General features: G+C 46.4%; 1 protein-coding gene and 1 long non-coding RNA gene across 2 annotated transcripts in view; one reads left to right on the plus strand and one right to left on the minus strand.

Annotated features, from left to right (window-relative positions):
- Positions 1–17,202, plus strand: part of RAMP1 (receptor activity modifying protein 1) — a 38,386-nt gene extending 21,184 nt beyond the window's left edge. Inside the window, exon 3 of the mRNA XM_081899330.1 lies at positions 16,594–17,202. Within this exon, the coding sequence (XP_081755456.1) occupies positions 16,594–16,849 (256 nt within the window). The 3' untranslated portion in view covers positions 16,850–17,202. The remainder of the gene's footprint in view (positions 1–16,593) is intronic.
- A 2,812-nt stretch (positions 17,203–20,014) lies between these two features.
- LOC309363373 lies at positions 20,015–21,613 on the minus strand. Its single transcript, XR_014165311.1, has 3 exons — positions 21,446–21,613; positions 21,008–21,056; positions 20,015–20,491 (listed from the first exon to the last, which is right to left on the minus strand). It is a non-coding gene; the product is annotated as an uncharacterized lncRNA (long non-coding RNA).
- Between the last annotated feature and the right edge of the window lie 1,145 nt (positions 21,614–22,758).

Here is a 22,758-nt window from a genome sequence, read left to right on the forward strand (position 1 = left end):
CTGCGTGCCCAGAGGGGCAACTGAACAGGCAGCAACAGCTTAATGGAGCAGGACCAGTGGGCTGTGTGAGTCAGCCCTAGATCCCCCTTCAGGAGTGTGGGGCTCAGGCAGGTGCCCAGCAATGCCAGCCCTTGATTGCAGCTTCTGGAAGCTCCTGACCCAGAGCTCACAAACAGGCCTTGCAAACAGGGATGTTTGCAAGGGCGTTTAGCGGGGGGGGGGGGGAGTACTGTCTCATGGTATGCATGGGACCAAGAGACATGGAGGGCGAAGAAGCTACTGCAGTGATCTGTAACACCTGTGGTACATTTGTCTTCCTGCTGGGGGAAATGCAACATTACACAGACCCCTCCCCCATGCTGCTGCAGGAAATGCTCCCTAGCCTTCTGCAGCAGCATGGGGGGGGGGGGGAGTTGCGCACCTGCAAACCTGGGGCTACTCAAGGGTTTGCAGTACCAGCACATTTCCCCCTCAAAGGTTAAAAGTGTGGCACTTCATGGTGAGTACTGTGAGGGGAGAAAGACTTTCTGTTGGTCACCAGGCAATGGCTTTTCCACCTTCCAGCCCTGGGAGGCTTCCCAGACCATGACTTTGAGAGCAGCAGAAGCCGTTGGGAAGAGAGGAGTTCAGGGATATTTGGGAAAAAATAATTTTATACTTTGTGTTGCCTTGTTTCTCAGTTTGATCCTTTTATATGGTTTTGTATGTTTTGTGGTATTTTATGCATTGTGATTTGCTATTAATTTTATTGATTGTAGATTAGTAATTCTTTATTGTAATTGATACGTGTAAACTGTAAACTGTTTAATTATTATTTGATGTTTAATTTTACTGTTTACTGTCAGATTGTAATGAATCATTAAATATTGCTTTATTTGTTATTAGTTGTTTATTTTAAAGATTTTCTGACTTTTTATATTGGATCAGCTTGTTGCTATTAATGTTTGATGTTTTATTATGTTTTTATATGTGTTGGAAGCAGTCCAGAGTGGCTGGGGCAACCCAGCCAGATGGACAGGGTATAAATTAAAAAATATTATTTTTATATTATAGTACCAGCACCATTTTTCTTTTTAAAAAGCCCTGGCACAATCCATGTTGAATTATTCACTGTCTTGAGTTTGCAAGCCAAGGGGGCTTTCAGTTATTCACGAGACAGCATTTGCAAATGTACTTCTTCATATGTACATGTTCACTTGCAGCATAAGCCTTTTAAATGAGCTGAATCATTATGCTATTCGTTGTGGTGGTGGCCTGGCTGCTGTTTCTAAAGGGAGCTTATCTGAGTAGTTATTATAGCACAGCTATTTAGATGGCTTGAAATGGATCAATATGGTTGATATGGAAGAGTACGGTAAGTGCGGTGGTTCTGGGGAGGCTGAGAAATCTGGCACTTAAATGGATGCAGTTAGTAGAAAGTGGCTGCGTCAATGGAGATGTGAGCCATTCTCTTCCATTACTGAAAGTCCGTCCCCCCTCTGCAGGCCTGGTTTGTATCACTGATGACAATTAGGCTGCCCTTTCTCCTGAAGCAAATCCTATTGAGTTCAGTGAGACTTCCTTCCAGATAAGCAAGTAGAGAATTGCTGCCCAAGGCAGGTTTTTGACTCAGAGGCAGTGCTATAGAGTCATAATTTCCCGCTGTTAATGCATTTGTTGCTTGTATCACACTTGAGTATTTGGTCAAACTGGATCTTCCAACGAAGGATCACTACAAGTTTCTGTGCAGCTGCTCGCTTTCTTGCGGTGGCTTTGACTTTAATCTATTGACTTAAATAGTAAAAGTCACTGTCCTAGTTCTGTACTGCGCCCTCTACTCACTTATTGCCCAACTCAGGAAAAGTCTGGCATGCTGGTTTTCCGTCAGGCCGGTGAGCATCTGCGGCCATGGTGAGCAATTTTTATTTGCGTTGTTATGTTGGGCAGAAGGGCAAGTTTGGCCACGAGTTTCTCAAGTTCATGTTCCGCCCTGATGGGAAACCGAGATATGCAAACAACAGCAATTGTAAAAATGTCATGATCAGAAAAGAAGCCTACGTACACAAAAGTGTGAGGGAAGAGCTAGAGGACAATCAAGGACAGTGAAATCATAAAGAATTATCACCTCCTCCTGACAGAGTTGGTTGGCAGGAATTTGAAATTGTAACTGGCGATGAACACATCTCTTTCACCACATCAAAAATTGGTTCTCTTATTGATGTAAATCAGTCCAAGGATCCAGAAGGTCTAAAAGTATTTTACTCAGTGCTTTTTTTCTAAAAAAATAAATAAATGTTTAAAGGCACTCTCATTTTCCTACTCATATTGAAATACTGCCCCTCAATGTCTCCAGAGACAAAAGTATGAGTGTTCTCAAACCATGAACCTGGTGCTTAAGTTAAAACAATTCTTTAAAAAGCTAGTTAAAAAGACTATTCTTAAAACCTAAAAGCTCCCTTAAAAGAATCGAGTCTTTTTAAATAATTGTTTAATTTATTTTGACAATGGCAGACCAACACGGCTACCTACTAAAATCTGGTGCTTAGGTTTAGGGATAATGCAGCTCCATCTAGAGTCAACCTCACCTCCTTGGGCAGATGAACCACTCACAAATAGTACTTTCATCTTATCAGAATTGTCCCTCCTACAGGTTCTTATTGCTCCAGATTGCTATTCCCCACCCCCAATATAGAAGCTAAGCGCATTCTATGCCGATGCCATCATGCTAAATATGGAAACCACAGTGCTCTTTCTAAAGCAAAGCCACATTTTGATTTGTTACTGCCAAACATTTGTTTTTCTGAGTTGGATACATAGGGAAAATAAGCAATATCACCGCTTAGCTATGTTTATAAATAGAAATTTATCTTAATAACATTTTACTTTTGGCACAGACCTTTCTGAAAGTCCAAAAGCTGCTTGCAAAGTATTTGCACAAATGCATTTTTCCCCTTTGGGACTTCAGTGTTACAATTTCCAGAGCAGCAGGAGCAACAATTGATCTGTTAAAACTGTTAGTTAAAATGGTGCCTGTTAAGTTGTGGGTTGACATAGCAGCAGGCACAGCGATTTCTTCAAGTAGCTCTTTATTTTGTAGCTGGAATAGAACTGACTGCAAACAGCTCAGCCGGCCTGCTTTTATAGGCAGCCGGCTGTCAACATTGTAACAACCACAGCCCAGAGTTCCCGCCTAAAATAACTGCTGCGGACCTGAGTGAAAACTATCTACAGACCTGAGTGAAAACTATATACAGTATCCCCCTGTTGGCCCCGGGTGAAACTACACTACATAACACCCCTCCCCACCGAGATAAGGTGTTAGTTACAATCGTAATGGTTTCCTTATATACAGCACTACGCGTAATGGTTCAATTAGGCACAAAAGCATATCGGTTACATTTCCCATACTTAGACCAACAGTGATACATGTCCAACAACATAGTCCTTTAAATAAGTTGGGCGCTTGGAAACTCTGCCAGACCGCCGGGGACTGGTAGCCAAGTCCGGAGGGCCACACAGTTCTTGCTGAGGCTGTGGTGCGACCCTAGGTGGCGTTGGAACCAACTCCCCTGGATCCGCTGCTGTGGGTGGAGCCTCCGCAAGTGGAGTGGTCTGAGTCTGTTCTGAAGCGGCTTGGTTCGGCTCCACGCTGGCAGTTTGCGAGGGAGGTGTAGGTGGGGCCTCGCCATCTGTACGTGTCTCTTCTGGAGCTGCAAGCGCAGTTGGGGGCACCTCGGTAGTGTCCAAGTTTCCAACCCTGCGCCTAAGCTGGTCTATGTGCCGTCGCCACAAGCGTCCATCTTCGAGTGCCACCTGGTACGAGCGAGGTCCAGTGACTCCCACTACTGTGGCTGGCACCCAAGGAATGTCCCCCACATAGTTCCGGGCAAAGACCTGGTTTCCTGGGACAAATGACCGTGGCGCGTTGGCACAGCCTGGGGGTTCAGCCACGGCAAGGTCCGGGTGTAGCCGGTCGAGCGGTGACCTGAGACGGCGGCCCATAAGCAGTTCAGCAGGACTCCTCCCTGTGGCCGCATGAGGGGTGATGTGTTGCACGAACAAGTATTCGGCGACCCGCTCATGCCAGTCTCCCCGGTCCAGGCGCGCCAGTGCCTCTTTTGCCGAGCGCACCATTCTTTCCGCTTGCCCGTTGCTGGATGGATGAAAGGGTGCCGTTAGGGCATGGCGGATGCCCAGTCCCAAAAGATACCGCTCAAAGGTGCCTGACGTGAACTGCGGTCCGTTGTCAGAGACAAGGACATCAGGACACCCATGCGTTGCAAACAGGCCTCGCAGCACCCGGATGACAGCTTCGGTAGTGGTGGAGGGCATCAGGGCGACCTCCAGCCATTTGGAATAGGCGTCCACCACTACCATAAAGGTCCGGCCGTGAAAGGGGCCAGCCAGATCGATGTGCACCCTCGACCAGGGTGTCTTTGGCGTCTCCCAGGTGTGTCCCTTAGCTGCCGGTGGTGCAGGCCTCGACTCTTGGCACGCTTGACAGGCGGACACCCAGGCAGTGATGGCATCGTCCATATTAGGCCACCAGACGTAACACCGAGCCAATGCCTTCATTTTGACAATTCCCGGGTGGCCAACGTGCAGAGCCTCCAGGACGCGCTGACGGAGTCCCTGGGGAATCACGACGCGGTCTCCCCACAGCAGACAGCCGCGATGAGCTGAGAGTTCATGTTGTCTGGTTGCGAAGGGCTGGAACTCCGATGCAAAAGGCCCTTGTGGCCACCCCCTCCACACCCAGTTGAGCACCCGGCTGATGGTGCGATCCTGGGCAGACGCGGAGGCCACAGTGGTAGCTGATACAGGCGCTGCCGGAAGATCCTCAATCAGAAGGAGCGATGAAGCTGGAGCCGGGTCTTCCACAAATGCTGGAAGAGGGCAACGGCTGAGGGCGTCGGCATGGCCCATCGATTTCCCCGGGCGATGGATGAGCCGGTAGTGGTAGGCAGCCAGGAAAACAGTCCATCGCAGCATGCGTGGCGAGAGGACCGGTGGAGTTGGACGATCACCGGCGAGGAGGCCCAGGAGTGGCTTGTGGTCAGTGATGAGGTCAAAAGTCCTGCCATAGAGGTATTCATGGAACCTCTTCACTCCAGCCACAAGTGCCAATGCCTCCTTGTCGAGCTGGCTGTAATTCCGTTCCGTCGGAGATAGTGTCCTGGAAAAGTAGGCGAGCGGTGCTTCTCTTCCATCTGGAAAACGGTGACTAAGGACAGCACCGATGCCAAAAGGTGAGGCGTCGCAGGCAAGGACCAGCGGCCTGGATTCACTGTACTGTACCAGCACACTGTCTGAAGAAAGGAGAGCCTTGACCGCGTTGAAGGCCGCTGTCTCCCGATGACCCCAGGCCCAAGGTGACTTAGTGCTAAGGAGTCGGTGAAGAGGCTCAGCCACTGTGGCTTTGTGGGGCAGGAACATGTTATAAAAGTTCAGCAGCCCCAGGAATGCCTGCAACTCCGTTTTGTTCTTTGGGGTGGGGGCCTGCTGGATAGCGCGGATCTTGGATGTGGTTGGGTGAAGGCCGGAGGCATCGATAAGATAGCCCAGGAACTCTACCTGTGGAACGGCGATCTGGCACTTCTCCCTCTTTACCTTGAGCCCGGCCTCTTGGAACCTGGTCAGCACGGCACGGAGGCGCTCGAACAGCTGCTGGTGTGAGTCTGCAGACACCAAGACGTCATCAAAATATGGTACCACGCCCGGAAGCCCTTGCAGGAGACGCTCCATAAGGCTTTGGAAGATTCCAGGAGCCACACTCACCCCGAACTGCAACCGGCGGCAACGGAATGCCCCCCGGTGGGTGACGATCGTCTGGGCTTCAGCAGTGGCATCATCAACTGGCAGTTGTTGATATGCTTGGGCAAGGTCCAGCTTAGCGAAGACCTTACCCTCACCCAGGGAATGCAGCAGGTGTTGGACAACAGGAACCGGATAAGCGTGCTGCTGAAGTGCCTTGTTGATCGTGCACTTGTAGTCAGCGCAGATTCTCACCGACCCATCTGGCTTGACAGGCGTGACGATGGGGGTTTCCCACTTGGCGTGGTCAACCGGCTCCAAAACTCCTTGGGCAATCAGTTTGTCCAGTTGTTCGTCCACCTTAGCCTTGAGAGCAAAGGGAACCCGGCGTGGCTTTAGCTTGATGGGGGCGACTTGTGGATCAAGGCTAAAGGAGATGGGCGTACCTGTATATTGCCCCAAGGTGCCGTCAAAAACCTCGGCAAAGTCTTTGACCAGACCCTCAGTCTCTGCGTTAGAGATGCAGTTGATGCCGGTGACTTCCAGGCCGAGGGCATCAAACCAGTCTAGCCCTAGGAGGCTTGGCCGCTGACCTTCGACCACCACCAACCGGAGCAGGCCCGAAAAATCCTTGAAGGCGATCCGGAACCGGCCAACGCCTACCACGGGAATGTCGTTTCCCTGGTAGTCTCTCAGGTGTACGCGGTGGGAGTTGAGTTGCCTCTTGGACACTCTGGGTACCAGTCTTTTGATGGTGCTCCATGACACGATGGACAGGGCAGACCCGGTGTCGATCTCCATGTCACATGGAGCTCCTTCAATGAGCACCGTGACGTTCAGCTTGCGTCGCGTAGGCGAGTCGGTTTGGCCAATTGTGGTTCCAGACGGGCAGTGGCAGTTGGTGAGAGCGAAACAACTTTCCTTGGCAGACTGGAGTGAAGACTTGGACTTGCGAGTCGATGAAGGGGGGGTGTCAGACGGAGCCGATCGGCAGACCTTAGCGATGTGGCCCCTTCTGGAACACTTCCTACAGATGGCGTCTCTGAATCGACACTTGGCACGGGAATGGTTGCCTCCGCAGCCGGCACATTCCGGTTGGCCCTTGGACTTCTGTTGGAACTTCCTGCGCTCCCGCTTTGTCTGGTGCACGTCATCGTCTTCACTGGAGGATGCCTCATCACTGCTGGCCTCTTCATGATGCACCGGAACTGGCTCCCTAGCAAGACGCGGGCTGCTGGACTTGCGGATCTCCTGGGCGGAGCGTTCAGCAGCTTCTGAGGCCACAGCCTCCTCAATGGCTTTCTGTAGCGTGAGGTCTGGCTTGGCTAGGAGACGCCGTTGCAGATGGATGTCCCGGACCCCGCAGACGATTCGATCCATCAGGGCATCGTCTAAGTCTCGGAACTCACAGTGCATTGCAGCCTGTCGCAGGGCGGTGGTGTAGTTGTTGATTGACTCCCCCTCTGCCTGGTTCCGGTGGTAGAACGCATGGCGGGCAGCAATCTTGGACGGCTTTGGTGCATAGTGGTTGCGGAGCTTCTCTTGGATCGTGTCCCATGGTGTTGCCTGGACTGCTTCAGGCGCAACCAATGCTCGGGCCGTCTCAAACACCTCAGGCCCACAGAGGCTGAGGAATAGGCCCCGCTTCCGATCCTTTGATACTGCTGTCAGCTCGTTGGCTTGGAGGTAGCAGTCGAACCGAGCGAGGTAGGAGTCCCATGATTCAGAGGCTGGCGCAAACGGCAGTAGAGGCACAAGTGAAGCCATGATTCCGATGCCGGCGTGAAGGGCGATGGATGGAAGACAGTGCTCTAGCCAGAACAGTCAGCTCTGAATTGGTTCTGCCCAGTGATTTCGCTCAGTGATTTCGCTCTGTGATTCAGCTCAGTTCAGAGGCTGGCCGCATCTGGCTGTGCTCTGATGTCCATCCATCCCATCCTCGTCGCCAGTGTTAAGTTGTGGGTTGACATAGCAGCAGGCACAGCGATTTCTTCAAGTAGCTCTTTATTTTGTAGCTGGAATAGAACTGACTGCAAACAGCTCAGCCGGCCTGCTTTTATAGGCAGCCGGCTGTCAACATTGTAACAACCACAGCCCAGAGTTCCCGCCTAAAATAACTGCTGCGGACCTGAGTGAAAACTATCTACAGACCTGAGTGAAAACTATATACAGTATCCCCCTGTTGGCCCCGGGTGAAACTACACTACATAACAGTGCCCGTGGGGTGGGCCCTGCTGGCCATAGAGTCAGCAGCAGAAATTGAGAGCTCCCAGAGAAAATACTTTAAAAGATGGATTTCTCACTCTGAAGTGCAAGTATTATGGAGCAAATAAACTTTTCAAGCAGGAAATGTAGAAAATAAAGATATGGAAAAAGTGCAAAGAGAATAGATATTCTTGAAAAGAGAATTTTTTGAGCATAGTAATAAAAATTCCAAATTGCTGGCCAAAGCTGTACAGTAAAAAAAAGTAAAGATTAGCCTAATAAAAGATAAAATGGGTAGTATTCACAACTTGATGAAAGATATGTTGAGAGTATTCCAGGAGTTTTACCAAGAGTTAGCAGGTAACAATTCTTTGGGGAAGATGAAAGAATATAGTGAGACACACTGGAAGATGAAGCTAGAAAGGAGGGAACAGAAATAGGATCACGGGAAATTTCTCTTTGGGAAAGGGTGAAAGTAAGAAACCCTTTAAGTCTGACTGAGGTCCCTGGAGTTGCCTCTCAGTCAGCTGTTTAGGCTGGCAGCGCAGTCTTAACCATGTGGAGGACTTCCTTCCTAATAAGTCTGTTTAGAATTAAAGCCTCACCCGCTGGTCTGAGAGCTGGCAAACAAAACGTACTTTTCTTGGACATGCCAAATGTGATTCTTTTTGGTGCTGTTGTTTTGTAACGTCTGTCCAAAAGTAAATTGATCAGAATGCTTGGACTATTTCCCCCCGAATTGGCTTATGTTAAAAGAATGATAACAAACGAAACAAAAAAGCCAAAACATTTTTGAGGAAAGAGGAGAATTTATACTGTGGGAAAAGTTTTTCATGTGCCCATCTAAGGTGTCTGTATGGGATGGCTCCATGTGAAACTGGTAAAGCAAAGGGAGCTCCATGTTAATATAAATCACTCGGCTGTCATTGCACTCAGGGAATTTTTCTTGGGGCTGCTATTTAATAATCTAATGGGAACCGAAATCAGCTGTCACTTGTTTAAGGGAAAGGGTTGTTTAAAAAAAAACAAACAAACCCTAAAAGCCCAGTTCCATAGTGTGACCTTTAAAAACAGAACAACTTTAAAGCAGGAGTAGCATGCCAGGTGGGACGCGGGTGGCGCTGTGGGTTAAACTACAGAGCCTAGGACTTGCTGATCAGAAGGTCAGTGGTTCAAATCCCTGTGACAGGGTGAGCTCCTATTTCTCGGTCCCTGCTCCTGCCAACCTAGCAGTTCAAAAGCACGGCAAAGCGCAAGTAGATCAATAGGTACCACTCTGGCGGGAAGGTAAAAGGCGCTTCCGTGCGCTGCTCTGGTTCACCAGAAGCGGCTTAGTCATGCTGGCCATATCTCAGGACCTCCCCCCCCCCCAATCATTCAGTTTGTACAAACTCGACACTCACACACGACATACGCTACGCTTCTGTTATATATTCATAGAAAATCAACCATACATCGGATCTGCACCGGTCCACTTTTATTTTACTCCTTTATGAAGGACTACAAAATGGGGAAGGTTTGATACAGGGCAGCCATAATTCCTTGAGCATACCAGCACATACACAGGAGCCCTGCCCAGTTGTTATGCCAACCCTGATGGTCCTAGACAGAAGACCATCAAGGTCACAAAGGACCTGGATACGGGAGTGGATTCAACACGGACTGGAACAAAGGACAATGATCAGATCTTCCCTCTGGGAGCAGGAAACTGCCAACTCCCTTTTGTCCTCTGGAAATGACTCATGGGGAGGGGGAAAGGGGGAACCAGGCAGGTGACAAGATACTCAGGTTACCTCCACAACTCCTCCCTCAACCCCTCCTTTTTGTGATGTGTCAATGATGTAGTCATGATGTAGTTGTGATGTAGTTCTAGGGGTGTCGTTTGGGAGATTAGTAACTAATAAAAGTTGGGGTCTTCTTTTGTTCTGTGCTTCCATTTTGTTTCACCTGGTGGCAGGTGGGAGTCCTGTCGCGACAGTCTTCAATAAAGACCAAGCCTACTGGCTGCTGTTTTGCTCTGGTATTCCTGGCTGGTGTCCTTGTTTTTTTGTCCAAGGGAGCCCTCGGATTTCTCCGTTAACAGCCACATGACCTGGAAGCTGTACGCTGGCTCCCTTGGCCAGTAAAGCGAGATGAGCGCTGCAACCCCAGAGTCAGCCATGACTGGACCTAATGGTCAGGGGTCCCTTGACCTTGACCTTTAGCATGCCAGGTGTTGTTGGACTCCAACTCCCATAACCCCCAGCCAGAATAGCCCAATGGTCAAAGATGATGGGAGTTGCAGTCCAAGGACATCTGGAGAGCTGCCCATTAGCCACCCAATTTCTTAATTTTAAATCAAGCCAGATTTCCAAATGTAGCCGCAATGATGACATTCTAATCTCCTGAAGGAGGAAGGTGGCATGTTTGAGTAAGACTCAGTTCAGATGTCATGGAGCTGAACATTGTGGGTTTGTAAACTCTGCTCCCCTCCTGCCTTGGACTTGTGCACCCTTTTCCTTCTTTGGGTGTGAGATAACCCTAGTATTCTTTTAATAATTGAATCAGATAAATTGGTTACAGTTGAACTGCTTCCAAATTAGGAATTGAAACCCACTTAAAATTGTGATTTCAGTTGCAGGTTTAGGGGCAGACTATGGCCAGTGCCGGGACGCGGGTGGCGCTGTGGGTTAAAGCCTCAGCGCCTAGGGCTTGCCGATCAAAAGGTCGGCGGTTCAAATCCCCGCGGCGGGGTGCGCTCCCGCTGCTCGGTCCCAGCGCCTGCCAACCTAGCAGTTCGAAAGCACCCTCGGGTGCAAGTAGATAAATAGGGACCGCTTACTGGCGGGAAGGTAAACAGCGTTTCCGTGTGCAGCTCTGGCTCGCCAGAGCAGCGATGTCACGCTGGCCACGTGACCCGGAAGTGTCTTCGGACAGCGCTGGCCCCTGGCCTCTTGAGTGAGATGGGCGCACAACCCTAGAGTCTGGCAAGACTGGCTCGTACGGGCAAGGGTACCTTTACCTTTACCTATGGCCAGTGCAAGTTACAGTTTTTCTGATTCAGATGTCTTGGTAAACTATGGTTATTTCCAACATGGGAAGGGGTACATGGAGGGAGGAAGAGGAGGAGGAGTATGTGAGCCAAGATAGTCAGGATTTATATTCCTGTGCCACATTTCCATATTAACTTTGATATTAAAAGACCTGTGATGCCTCAATCAGTCTGATATAAAGCCTGAAATTAGTAGTCTTGCTTGATTATATCTTTGGACACTAGGCCATTCCTCTTCTGCCAGGCCTTTTAAATTGTGTGTGTGTCAGTTATTGTTTTTATTTGTTACTGTGGTGTGTATTTTAGTATGTTTATATTGTAAACCAACCGATCTTTGAATGAAGGGTAGTAGAGAAATTTAATTAATTAAAGCTTGCAAACTATTTTTCTCTGCCAAGAATCCAGTGCCTGCTGTCTCCAAGTGCCTGTAATTCAACAGGGAGGGGCCTGTCTCTTTCCCTTAAACAGAAAAAATGCTTGTGCATGTGATTTCTGAAGGTGTTTGGGGTGAAAGCAGGTGTGCGTGCGGGTGCAGAAAATGACATTCAATCTGAAATGTGCCTGCTCATAAATCTTCTTTTCAACAGAGTATCATGTCTCAGTTAGAGCAAATGTGAAGAGCTCTTTGCTATCATGAGTGAGACAAACAGAAAAAGGTCAACTCTGGGTAAAAACAGCATTTGGGAAATCATTGTTTATACCTTGGCACCACATAATCCTGCCAGAACCCACATGGCTTCTGAGAAGCAACTTTTTGAAATATGTGTGCAGCAGAAGATAAAAGCTCCAAAAATGGATCTGCCTGGAGAATCTAGCGCTCAGGTGGTGAAGCACCTACCCTCAAAACACCTTCCTTCCCCAGTGACCATGTCTTCTCTCTCTCCTCTTGCATTAAGTGGTGAGGAAAATAAAAACAGCCTTGTAGTTTGGGTTTTAGCTTAGTATCTTATTTTCGTTGCGTAGGCAATTGATATGTAATTCCTTTGCAGAGCCAAACTCTTAGGAAGTGATTCTGAGGATAAGCAGCTCTGGCTCAAATGAAGGCCAAATGGCTGCAGTGTTTCCTTGGTGCAGACCCAAGTTCTTCATCCTTCTTTTATAGGAAGTACTCTGAAGATAATGCTATTTTGAGCACCTACTGATTATAAAAGACTTTACTAGATAAGGAAAAAAAGAAAGAGTGATAAACAAATGCAAAGAGAATGGTTTCATGGCGCCTCCAAAGAGATAAAGCTGTCTAGATGGCAGTGCTAACTGGGCCAACTGTTACAGGAGAAAGACACAGCAATGTCTATTTAATTGCTCCTCAACCAAACTAATTTATTAGTTGAACTCATACACAGATGTTCCACACCCATTTTTTAAAGTTTAGACTGGAATGTTTTGTCTCTTTAGTTTTTAGCAACAGCAGTTGACACTTGTTTCCATTATAAGATCCAGCACCAATTTTTTTGCCTGCTTCTGGAGTGATACCTCAGGGATAGTTAACAAAAGTGCCAGGTGAGTGATTTCAAGATTATTCTTTCTAGAAGTGAGTCAGAAGTGCAGTAAAATACAGTTCCGAAGACTGTAACAAATTCGTAAAGCAACATAAATATGAATTCTTCATTTAGTATTTATCTTCAGAACATGCCTTTTCACAGTCCATTTATTATAACTCCACTTTGTCAGCCTTGTCAGTAACTTCCTCTGGAAACATAAGAGCCAAAGGATAACACAAAGTTATCCCAAAATGCTGCAGCGACTCTGCGTTACTCAATAAACTGGAAGAACAAAATTACCATTTTATTGTTATACTTGTTTAGTCAAAAGCCACACTAAAAGTGTTAACTAAAGAGAGATAATTTTAAATTACAAATATTATTTGTGAGGAGCCACCCCACTCTGTACAAGAAGCGTAGGCAGAAAAACCCCAAACACTTCTCTTTTCATTTTCTAATTTTCATTTTCTAGGCAAACCAGTGGTCTTGGTTTTCCTCATTACCGCATCCAGGTCTTCAGAGTCCATCAGGAACTCTGTGACTTCACTTGTGTGAAATGCTGAAGGCAGGAAGCCAAAGGTTGTCGTCCTTGAAGGCCACTCATAATAGTTGGGCAGGTGCTTCTTAGCCTACGGAAGTTGGATCAAATGCTCTTGGTTATTTGTAGCATTTGTTAGAAGGGGCACATTTAAAAGATCTGAGTATAATATAACAGCTTTTATGGATCCTCTAATGTGAAAAATCTTTAGGATTCCTTCAGACAGATTCTGAAGCAATTTCCTTGTGTCATAATAAGCTCCCTCCACAGAGTATTTTATTTGCGGCTTGCATTGAATATTTCATTTTCTGAGACTGTGGGGAAGGCTGGAGTTGCCTCTGATTCCTCTTTAATATCTCTGTGGCACAATGCAGTTATCTGCTTGAAAATCTTGTTCTGTACGAAATATTATTCTCTGCCAAGTGTTATTCTGAAGTGATTTCCCCAAGGAGGAACACTCAGCCACCTTCCTCACTTCCTACTTTTAAGAGTGTCAGAAAGCTTCTGTCTGCCATTTGGTTTCTTTCTAACTTGTGTTCATAGAAATAGCAAAGTTGTTGGGAAATGTATGGTATCTTTTAGGGCAAATCATGTAACAGAATGAAAATATAAAAATGCATTGCTTAACATGTAAAGAACACTTGTCATAACAAAATAGAACGTTATGAACTCCAGAACAATAGTGAGTGGGAATGACTGAAGTGTCACGTTTGTTTTTCTGCAATTCTACATAATATGATGAGCTATCTTTAGGCCGACCACTTACGGCATAGAGCTTTCTCTGGGGGCGTATCTCTTTTTTCTGGGGTTGGGTTTTTTTTGGGGGGGGGCATTGTGTCTTGTGCTGAACAGCAGGCAGACGATAAAGGTGGGAGTCTCTAGGGGTGGAAGGATCTGTCAGTTTTGGCCGTCTTGGTTTTGCACTTTTCCAAAGTTAAATTCAGTTCTCAGCATTTTGCAGCAATTTACTATTTGTTTACATTCATCATTTTCATGCATATTTCTCCTAATAAACACATTTTTATATGCAGTTCCCCTTAATATTTCTCTGTTATTGTGATTGATTGGTAAACCGCACAGCAAAATTTGGATAAGTGCAAATTTGAAGGACAGCTGTGTTTCATTTGCATGTTGTTTCAGAAAGGGCAGATTTGATAGATTTGCTCTGAATGAGACCTGAATTTCTCTCTGTTCCTGGGGGTGCTTGACTTACCAGGGTACATTTTGTGAAAGTGTAATGGCTCCCTCCTCTCCCCTAGATTGTACATGAGCTGTGATAGATGCTTTCCACTGTGTGATATTTCACTGAGTGCTCCCATTGCCAGTGCTTCCTGCTCATGATTATTTTGGATTTGCTTTAATTGCTATGTAAATTGAGTCCCTGCTGGCACATTCGCTTTTCCCCTTGCTTCTTTTGATACTGTGAGCTTGCTTTTAAATGATGGAGAACATCGTGGTTCGTGGGAGGACTCAAATGCTCTTGTTCATTTATGCAAGAATACTAGGATGTGCTAACTGTGGTTGCCAAATCTTGAAGACAATTAATCAATCACCAAAGTTAAATAATAATCAATTACGTAACTAACTAACCAATAATTATCAGCCCAGAGTTGCCACTCATTTACTGCATCATTCTGCATCCAACACTTATGGGATGGCCATAAACACACATTTGATCCCTGAAACAGCAGGGTTTTTATTTGTTTTGTCACATTGAAACACTTCTGGCCCAGCATCATTAATCCAAGTGATATGTCTCCTGAATAACATGTGAACATACCTGGTGGCGGTATGTGCCACCCCCAGGCCCCCCCCGCCTCTTTCCCTGGCTCTGGCTGGCCGTGGCCACAGCGCTCAGAGCATCTCTCCGCCGCAGCTACAGCCAGCCTGGGCCAGGGAAAGAGGCACGCAGGCCTGGCAGCGGCACTGATGATGGCAGGCTGGGGGCAGAGGCAGGACCTAGCTCCCACCTCATCTTCCAATGGCTCTCCTCTGCACACTCTCCTCCGGCCAAAGCGACCGCTCCACATAGCGCTTCCGGGGCACAGCAGTTCAACATCATCACCCTCCCAAGTGTGCATGTGCCAAAAAGAAAGAAAGAAACTGGACATTTCCTGTAAAATGTTGTCCAAAAATGTTAGTCCCCAAAGAAGAAATGATTGGGAAAACACAGGTATATGGCAACCCTATTTAACCATATCCTCTTGCTTTTGGATTACTCTGAAGTCACGGAGCATTGTAAATTAGCAGCCACTTCTGGGTATAAAAATATTAGTTGTGCCACTGGCATTCATTTTCAGATAAAATGACCCACTTGTTCCATACACGTCCCAGCCAAAGCAATGCGCACAGCAGGTAGTTGATTATTGTCAAAAGCAATCACTTACAGTAGCTTCTCTGCAGGACTCTATGAGTACACTTGCATTCAAGTTCTAGCATTGAGGCAACTGTTCCCAGTCTGCTTTTCAGCAACAGGGCACCACACATGGCAGCAGCTGCTGCTGCTCTTCCCTCTTCAGTCTTCCCTCTTCAGTCCACTCATCCTTCCACTTACGTAATCAGCCTCTCCATTTCGCTCCTCCAAGCCCATTGTTCTGCCCTCCATCCCTGAGAGCTCTGACTATTCTTCTGACCCTGGTTCCTGCCTCCTGGGGGGTCACGACACTCCTAAATTGATGGGTCCCTCTCCCAAGTCAGTTTCCAGCCCCCCAGCGTCCAACACACATGCGTCCAAGTCCTGCCAGTCCTGCCAATGCTTGACGTTTGAACCATCCGTTTTTGTCTTGCTGTGCTTAAGAAATGTATGGAAAGTGAATACGCCACTCCAGTATGTGCTTTGGAATCCACAGGTGGGTCATAATATCTGCATAGGAAACTATGTGCATACAGACCATACGGTAGGAATTTATGCACACATTAATTTCATATGCCTATGAACGTATGAAGAAATGGGCAAGTGAAGAAATGGAGCTCCCGCCCCCAAACATTCATTGAAAACCTGAACAGGGCTTTTGTCTTTCCGATCAAAAACTAAAAATAAAAATGCTCAGTTATATGTAGTCATTACAATCATTTAGAAATACTAAAAACAAACTGCTCTGGTTGTCATTTAGCTTGGAGCTCTGAATGTTGACACCTGAAAGAATATTGAATTCTGCAGGGCTTTTTTGCTGATTTACCCTTCTTGATTTTCTAACTTGTCATAATTTTAGGAGCATACCCAATGCATTTTAAATGTAGTGTGGCACAGAGCAATTATGCATCATGCAGGTAGACTAATAAAGAAGCTGTAGCTGCAACTTTGGGCAGACAAACGCCAGACATTGAAAGCACATGCCTTTACCAAAGAATCCTGGGAACTGTAGTTTTTTAAGGGTGCTCAAAACTGTAGTTCTTTGAGGGTGAAACAGTTCTCGGGATTCCTGGGTGGGTGGGGGGAGCCACATGCTTTAACTGTGTGTTGAATGTGCCTTATATATACTGTGTGGCTCTGCCCACAGCTGAGTGTACACTTTGGTGGCAATTCCTGCTTTGCCTCTCTGTAATGTGTGAAATGGGCCCTGATTGCGGCCGCCTACTAACAAGTGTCCTTTTCTCTTTTTCAGCTGGTATGGGGAGCTGACCAATTGTACCTACCAGATTGCTGGGAGAATGCATTGCTTCTGGCCAAACCAGCTGGTGGATGAATTCTTCATAGCGATTCACAAGCACTACTTCAAAAACTGCCCTGTCTCGGGAAGGGCTTTGAGAGACCCCCCTAACACGATATTGTGCCCATTCATATTGGTACCCATTTTTGTCACGCTGCTCATGACAGCACTGGTTGTGTGGCGGAGCAAACGCAGCGAAGGCATTGTCTGAAGTTCTTCACAACCCCAAAGTCTCCCACCCTGATAGGCGACTGAAGCAGAACCCCAAGCCAGCTGTGCTGAGGAACAGCTTTGTTACTCCTCTTGTGAACACCCAAAAAAGAGTATTTCTAGGCAATGCTACCCAGAGAAAAACATTGTAACTCCACACTCTCTAGCTAACAAGAATTTTGCTGAAGCCAAGAAAAAGCGTCAAGGACTGAACCACTTTTTTCAACAGCCAAATTCTTTCCTGTATTCATGATTTGATCATGCTAAGGGCATGCCTGCACCAACGTCTCCTTCAGACTCCCTTTGCCTTTGGGTTATTTCTGGTTTTCTCTTCATGCCCTTCAGCCACACATACTTACGTATACTTACCCATACTTGGGTAACGTAACTTTCAGGTTGCAAACTAGGCAAACCCGGAAGTGTATAGTTGCATGTGCAGAAGCGCTCTATCGCGCTGTGCGCAGAAGTGGCGCCTCATGTTGCAGACTTTTCAGGGTACGTAAGGACCCCCTGAACGAATTAAGTTCGTATCCGGAGGGTCCACGGTATTTAGGACTGTGGGCTGTTCTTTGGGTTAGGTAACTTGCAGCTGGGAACCATCTTGGATAGGCACCCTCCATCTTTGTGGAACCGAGAAGAGTCCGGGGCTGTGCAATATAGGAATAGAACAAGAGAAAGCAAAGTTCCAGCTCTAGGAGAACAGCAGAGCGGTGGCCAGAATGAGAGCAGGAGATTTGTACAAACAAGTATAAGGTGTATAATATGAAGAGCAAGACCACATTAAAGAAGCCTAAACTTTCAAATTTTGTGGTGTGTACCAATTAGGACACTGTCAGGATGCCTTGTAAAGCGCAGAAGGTAATTGCAGTGCATTCTGGAGTAAATGACACACAAAGGCGGCTGGTGCAGGCATGCCCTCAATTCCACTGCTGACAGTGGAGGAGATGAAGCTCTATCAAATTATTATTTATATGTTTTGCCAATAATCAGCCACATAATGTATTCTGTGAGGAACCATTCTGTAGCAATTAAAATGTATCCTAGGTCTTTGAAAAGTTGGACTTGAATTTTTATGAACTTCTGTCATTAATTAGTAAATAAATTATTGCTAACATTGTTTGCAAACAGCAGCAGCAAAACCCTAACAGTTTATTAACATTGGAGGAATTCCCTACCAACTAATTACCATTTGCAGGGCTTTCATGTCATTGATGTGACATGAATGTGTGAGAGAGAGAATGGAATCCAGTGTCACGTATCCCTTGTAATTTTAAATAAGAGGATTCTGTTTTGGGATCTGAGGAAGACTTGCTGCTGTAGCAACACAGATCACTTATTCTTTTAAAGTTAGTAAATAAAATGCAACCAAAATGTAGAAAATTGCTAAAAAAAGCCAAGTTGCTTCAATTACTGCTTTTCCTTTACATTTCATATACTAGCACACCCCACGCACCCCTTCACTCAAAGAAGTCTCAAGCTTTCCAGACGGTGGACTCTCCTGGGGAAATGTAATATGTGAACCAGATTAACAGATACTGTCAACAGAAATTCACGTGCTCTCAGCAGACCAGAGGGATTTGTGACTTAAGGGCTGATTGGAGCAGTGCTGAGCTCCCATTCCAAAGCTCTGCCCAACCCCCGTCCAGCCCTGAAGAGTCTGTGGTGCCCTGGTGGGTAGCCGGGACAGAGGGTAGGTGGGAGTTCAGGTTTCCCATTCCTGCCGAGGAGATAAGGTGGGACCAGAGCCTGGGAACTAAGAAGGAAGTACTAGCACAAGGACACTTGGGGGGGGGGGTAACTTGCAACATGGGAACAGGCGTTTGTGGTGGTGATTACATTGGCAGTTGAAGTAGAAGCATCAAGGGAGGTGCCCGTACTAGGTCTCCATGTTGTGATTTGGCATTAAAAGAAATTTGATTAATGTGGGAACTTCCACTAGTACTTCCAAAGGGTGGGAGGGGTGGGAAGTGGGGAAAGATCCTGTGCCTTTAACAGCAGGATTGGATATGATCCATGCTATTTAAAGCCCAAAAGCAAGCCAGGAGGCTCGCCACGGCCCCACCGCCATTGCCTGCAGTTGGCAGCCCTTCAAAACAATTACTTAGTCCCATTGACAGTGTTTTTCTTAAAGCAATATGATTGTTATAGATTCTGACCAATAAAACTTGCTAATGAGAAGTAAGCTGAATCTCTACACAACACTGACTATAGATGTACTCAACAAACATAGGTCAACTTTATTCTCAAAGCAATTAAGAATCTGTGCAATTCACAGACACTAAATACCTACCTATGAAAATTCATTTGCTTCCAGGGTCGACTGGAATGAACCTATCTATGCCTTCATTCTTACTGATTTGTTAATCAGTGACAAATGATTAACATTGTTTGCCACCATTATGAAAGCAAAGCTGATGCACTAGAATGACCATGAGAACCATTATGCCCATTAACTTACTTTTTCTACGTTTCAGACTATTTCTTCCAGAAAGATGCCTGAATTTCCCTTTCCCTGTCCGTTTTCTCTAGGGAATTTCTTCAACATGCTTTTGAATTTTCAGTAGTGCAGGGCAACAACAAAAGTCATGCTTTTTTTCAGCCCAAACTTGCCAGAACTCAGTTCTGGCACCTCTCAGGTGGGCACCATTGCCAATATAAGAGAACAAGGGAGGAGGCATTCATGGTTAGCTCCAGCACCTCTTTTTCTAGAAAAGTAGCACTGTGCTATGTGATTCTGAGTAGTTGGAACAGTAAACACTTGCACTAGTGGCAACATCCAAACTGTCTTGCAAGTGTGGCCCCATGCAGAGCACATTACGGTAATCTAACCAGGAGGAACAATGGGAAAGGAATAAACTACGCCAGATCTGGTGTAGTGTGCTCCCTGGTTTGGAGAAATGTTAGGGAATAGGGAAGGAATTGTTTGGCCCTGCGGGCATTACAGTTCTGACTAAAGTGCAATGGTCATAGACCTATCCATGGCAGCAGGAAAGGGAAGTCAGATTTCCTTCTCCAGTTTCAGCACTCCGTATAAAACACTAGAGAGTGAGGTTGGATATTGCTTGTTATCCTGGGTTGCCCTCAGGACCCCAAAAAATGAGCCCCTGCAAAAATTGCAAGTGGTATAGTGTGTTATGGAGAAACCACAGAAACTCAACACTGAAACTGGGCGTCTCTTATTAATTTTATGTGACACCAACTGCTATGGTATCAAAGATGTAGAGCCTGCTTTCAATTAGCCTGATTTATGCTATCATCATCTGTAGAAGAAATAAAGTAACATAGCAAAAAACAAAACAGGATAAGACCAAAACAGTATCTGCCTCTTCTAAACGACACTGGCTTTCTTGCCTCCAAAGAATGACACGGGACAGAGCAACTGCCTTGCCTTCATCTTCCACTCCATCGGGCTGTGTGTCAAGGAGCACCTTCTTGGGAATCACAGTTCGCTCCCCTCCAGAGGAAAGGTGTGGTTGGCTTGCTGGACTGGTGGCTCCCGGCACCACTGCTGCCATCACTGAAGGGAGGGCGGGGGTCTCAGCTCTCACCCTCAGGGGGTTGGTATTCTGCATGCTGCTAGCAGTGGGAGGGGATGGTGTGCTGGGCAGAGGCTCCTGGGGATGTAGAAGAGCAAACTCTGGACCTGAAAAGGTGAAAAGCGCTCATAAGACCATAAGAGCCCAATCTAGTCCAGCAGCATGTTTTGCACAACAGTGGACAACCAGATGTCCCCAGGACACGAGAGACACAAGCTCTCTCCCTGGGATCATTCACATTCAGAGGCATACTACTTCTGAACCAGGAGGGAGATCAGAGCCATCATGAGTAGTGGCCATTTGATAGCCTGACCCATTGTGAATTTGTTTAATCCCTTTAAAGACCAGTGAAGCCGTCCCCACATCTTGGAGCAGCCAATTCATAGCTTAACTCAGCACCATCTAGGCTCTCCCACCAATCAGCTTCATGAGGGCCTCCATATGATCAGCACAAGACTGGCTGATCCTGTCACTTGCACCGCACAGTCATCTGGGGCAGGATCTCAGAGCTGCTTCTGCACTGGTCAACTCAACACGCAGAAGCCCTCTTCACCTTGAGTGGCTGGATTTAAGAGAATGCACAGACCCCAAAGCAGGAGGAAGCAAAATATCTGGTTACTCACAGCTCCATGTCTCCAGGCTCTCCTGCTCTTGTGTCCTGGAGGAAAGTGCCTGACACACAAAATTAAAAAGAGGAAGGCATTGAGGGGCAGGGGGAGATACAGAATCTCTTTCTAGTGACCAGATGTCAGGGCTCCCCAGGCTCTTGTGTGGGTAGGAGATAAACTGATATACCAGCTAAGTGAAACCTTCCTTGTTAAGGGTGTCTCAGAGCTCTAATCAGAATTTTGGAATATATGCCATCAAAATTCACAGAAGGGAACTGTCATAACAGGAACCTTTTGTGGAAGTAAAATAATTTGGTAAAGACAAATTACTTCCCTGACTTCTGCATCTCTTGATATGAAGAAAACTCAGTTTTCTAATGTCCACAGATACATTCCCCAAAATATATTTCCATACAAAGATGCTAAAAGTAATAATTCCCCCTGGTGTCCTACCTGGTAAATGGCTTTGCCAGTATATTGAACTAGCAGAGTTGAATGTAGCATACCCTACCTAAATGACTAGGATTAACTGTTAACAACCACTGATCTCCATAAGCTACCAGTTTTTCTGACCTCACCAAATGGGCAAATCCAATCAGTAGCAAAGAGGTGTGTGTAAGGCTGTATCTCATAGACAGCACTGTTAAGTGTGCATCATTCTGACCTCATTGGCTTTCTCCTTAATGAAGTCAGAAGGATGCATGCTTAACAATGCTGTCTATGAGATAAAGACCACATCCACAACATGCATGTAAAGCACATCTAACACACATCTAAAGCACATGGCTTCCTCTGCGGAATCCTGGGAACAGTATTTTACCCCAAAAGGGCTAGCATTCCCAGCATCCTAATCAAACTACAGTACCCAGAGTACATGCTTTTAATGTACAGTCGTACCTTGGAGGTCAAACAGCTTAGTTCCCGAACGTCGCAAACATGGAAGTGACTGTTCTGATTTTCGAACTATTTTTGGAAGCCAAACATCCTACAGGGCTTCTGCGGCTTCCAATTGGAACCTCCTGCAGCCATTCAGAAGCCGCACTTTGGTTTTTGAATGTTTTGAAAGTCAAATGGACTTCTGGAACGGATTCCGTTCGACTTCCAAGGTACAACTGTACTTGTGTATGTGCCCAAAGCCCCCCCTTACCTCTGAGCCTTTGGTGAGGTTTGGGAGATTGGTGCCTTCACAGAGCGCTGCACAGGCATTGCTTGAGCTGATGCTATTGTCAAGAAGCGGCTCAAAGGTAGTCTTATACGGCCACACCTAAACACCTGCCTCCCAGGAACAGAGGGACCAGCAGCTAGTTGTTTTTTATATGCTTGAAGATGTTTCCACTGTCCAGCTCCACCAACTCTGAAATCAGTTATTTCAATACACAGGGATACAAAACAAATACACATAGAGAACACAACTGAAAGGGACACACAGTAGAAACTGAGTAATAGACCATATCCTGATGATTAACAGCTGAAAAGTGTCATCAATTGTCATGTTGTCTTCCAGTACAGTATGAAAAACGTTTATTCAAAATAATTGTGAAGCACATATTATGAAACACATATTGCACCAAATTCAATTTACTTAATGTTGCATTATATCCCATACTTTAATATTCTGTGATAATTAAATGTGGCTGCTCAGTTGCTTAGACTAAGCATGGTGCTTATAAGGACGCAGGTTCGATCCCCCTAAGGGGCGGCTGCATATGCCTGCATTCCGGGGGGTCGGGTGATCCTCAGGTTCCCTTCCAACTCTATGATTCTAC

Source organism: Podarcis melisellensis (genome assembly GCF_964234715.1).
Source record: "Podarcis melisellensis genome assembly, chromosome: 1".
In the NCBI taxonomy this organism is placed as follows: Eukaryota; Metazoa; Chordata; class Lepidosauria; order Squamata; family Lacertidae; genus Podarcis; species Podarcis melisellensis.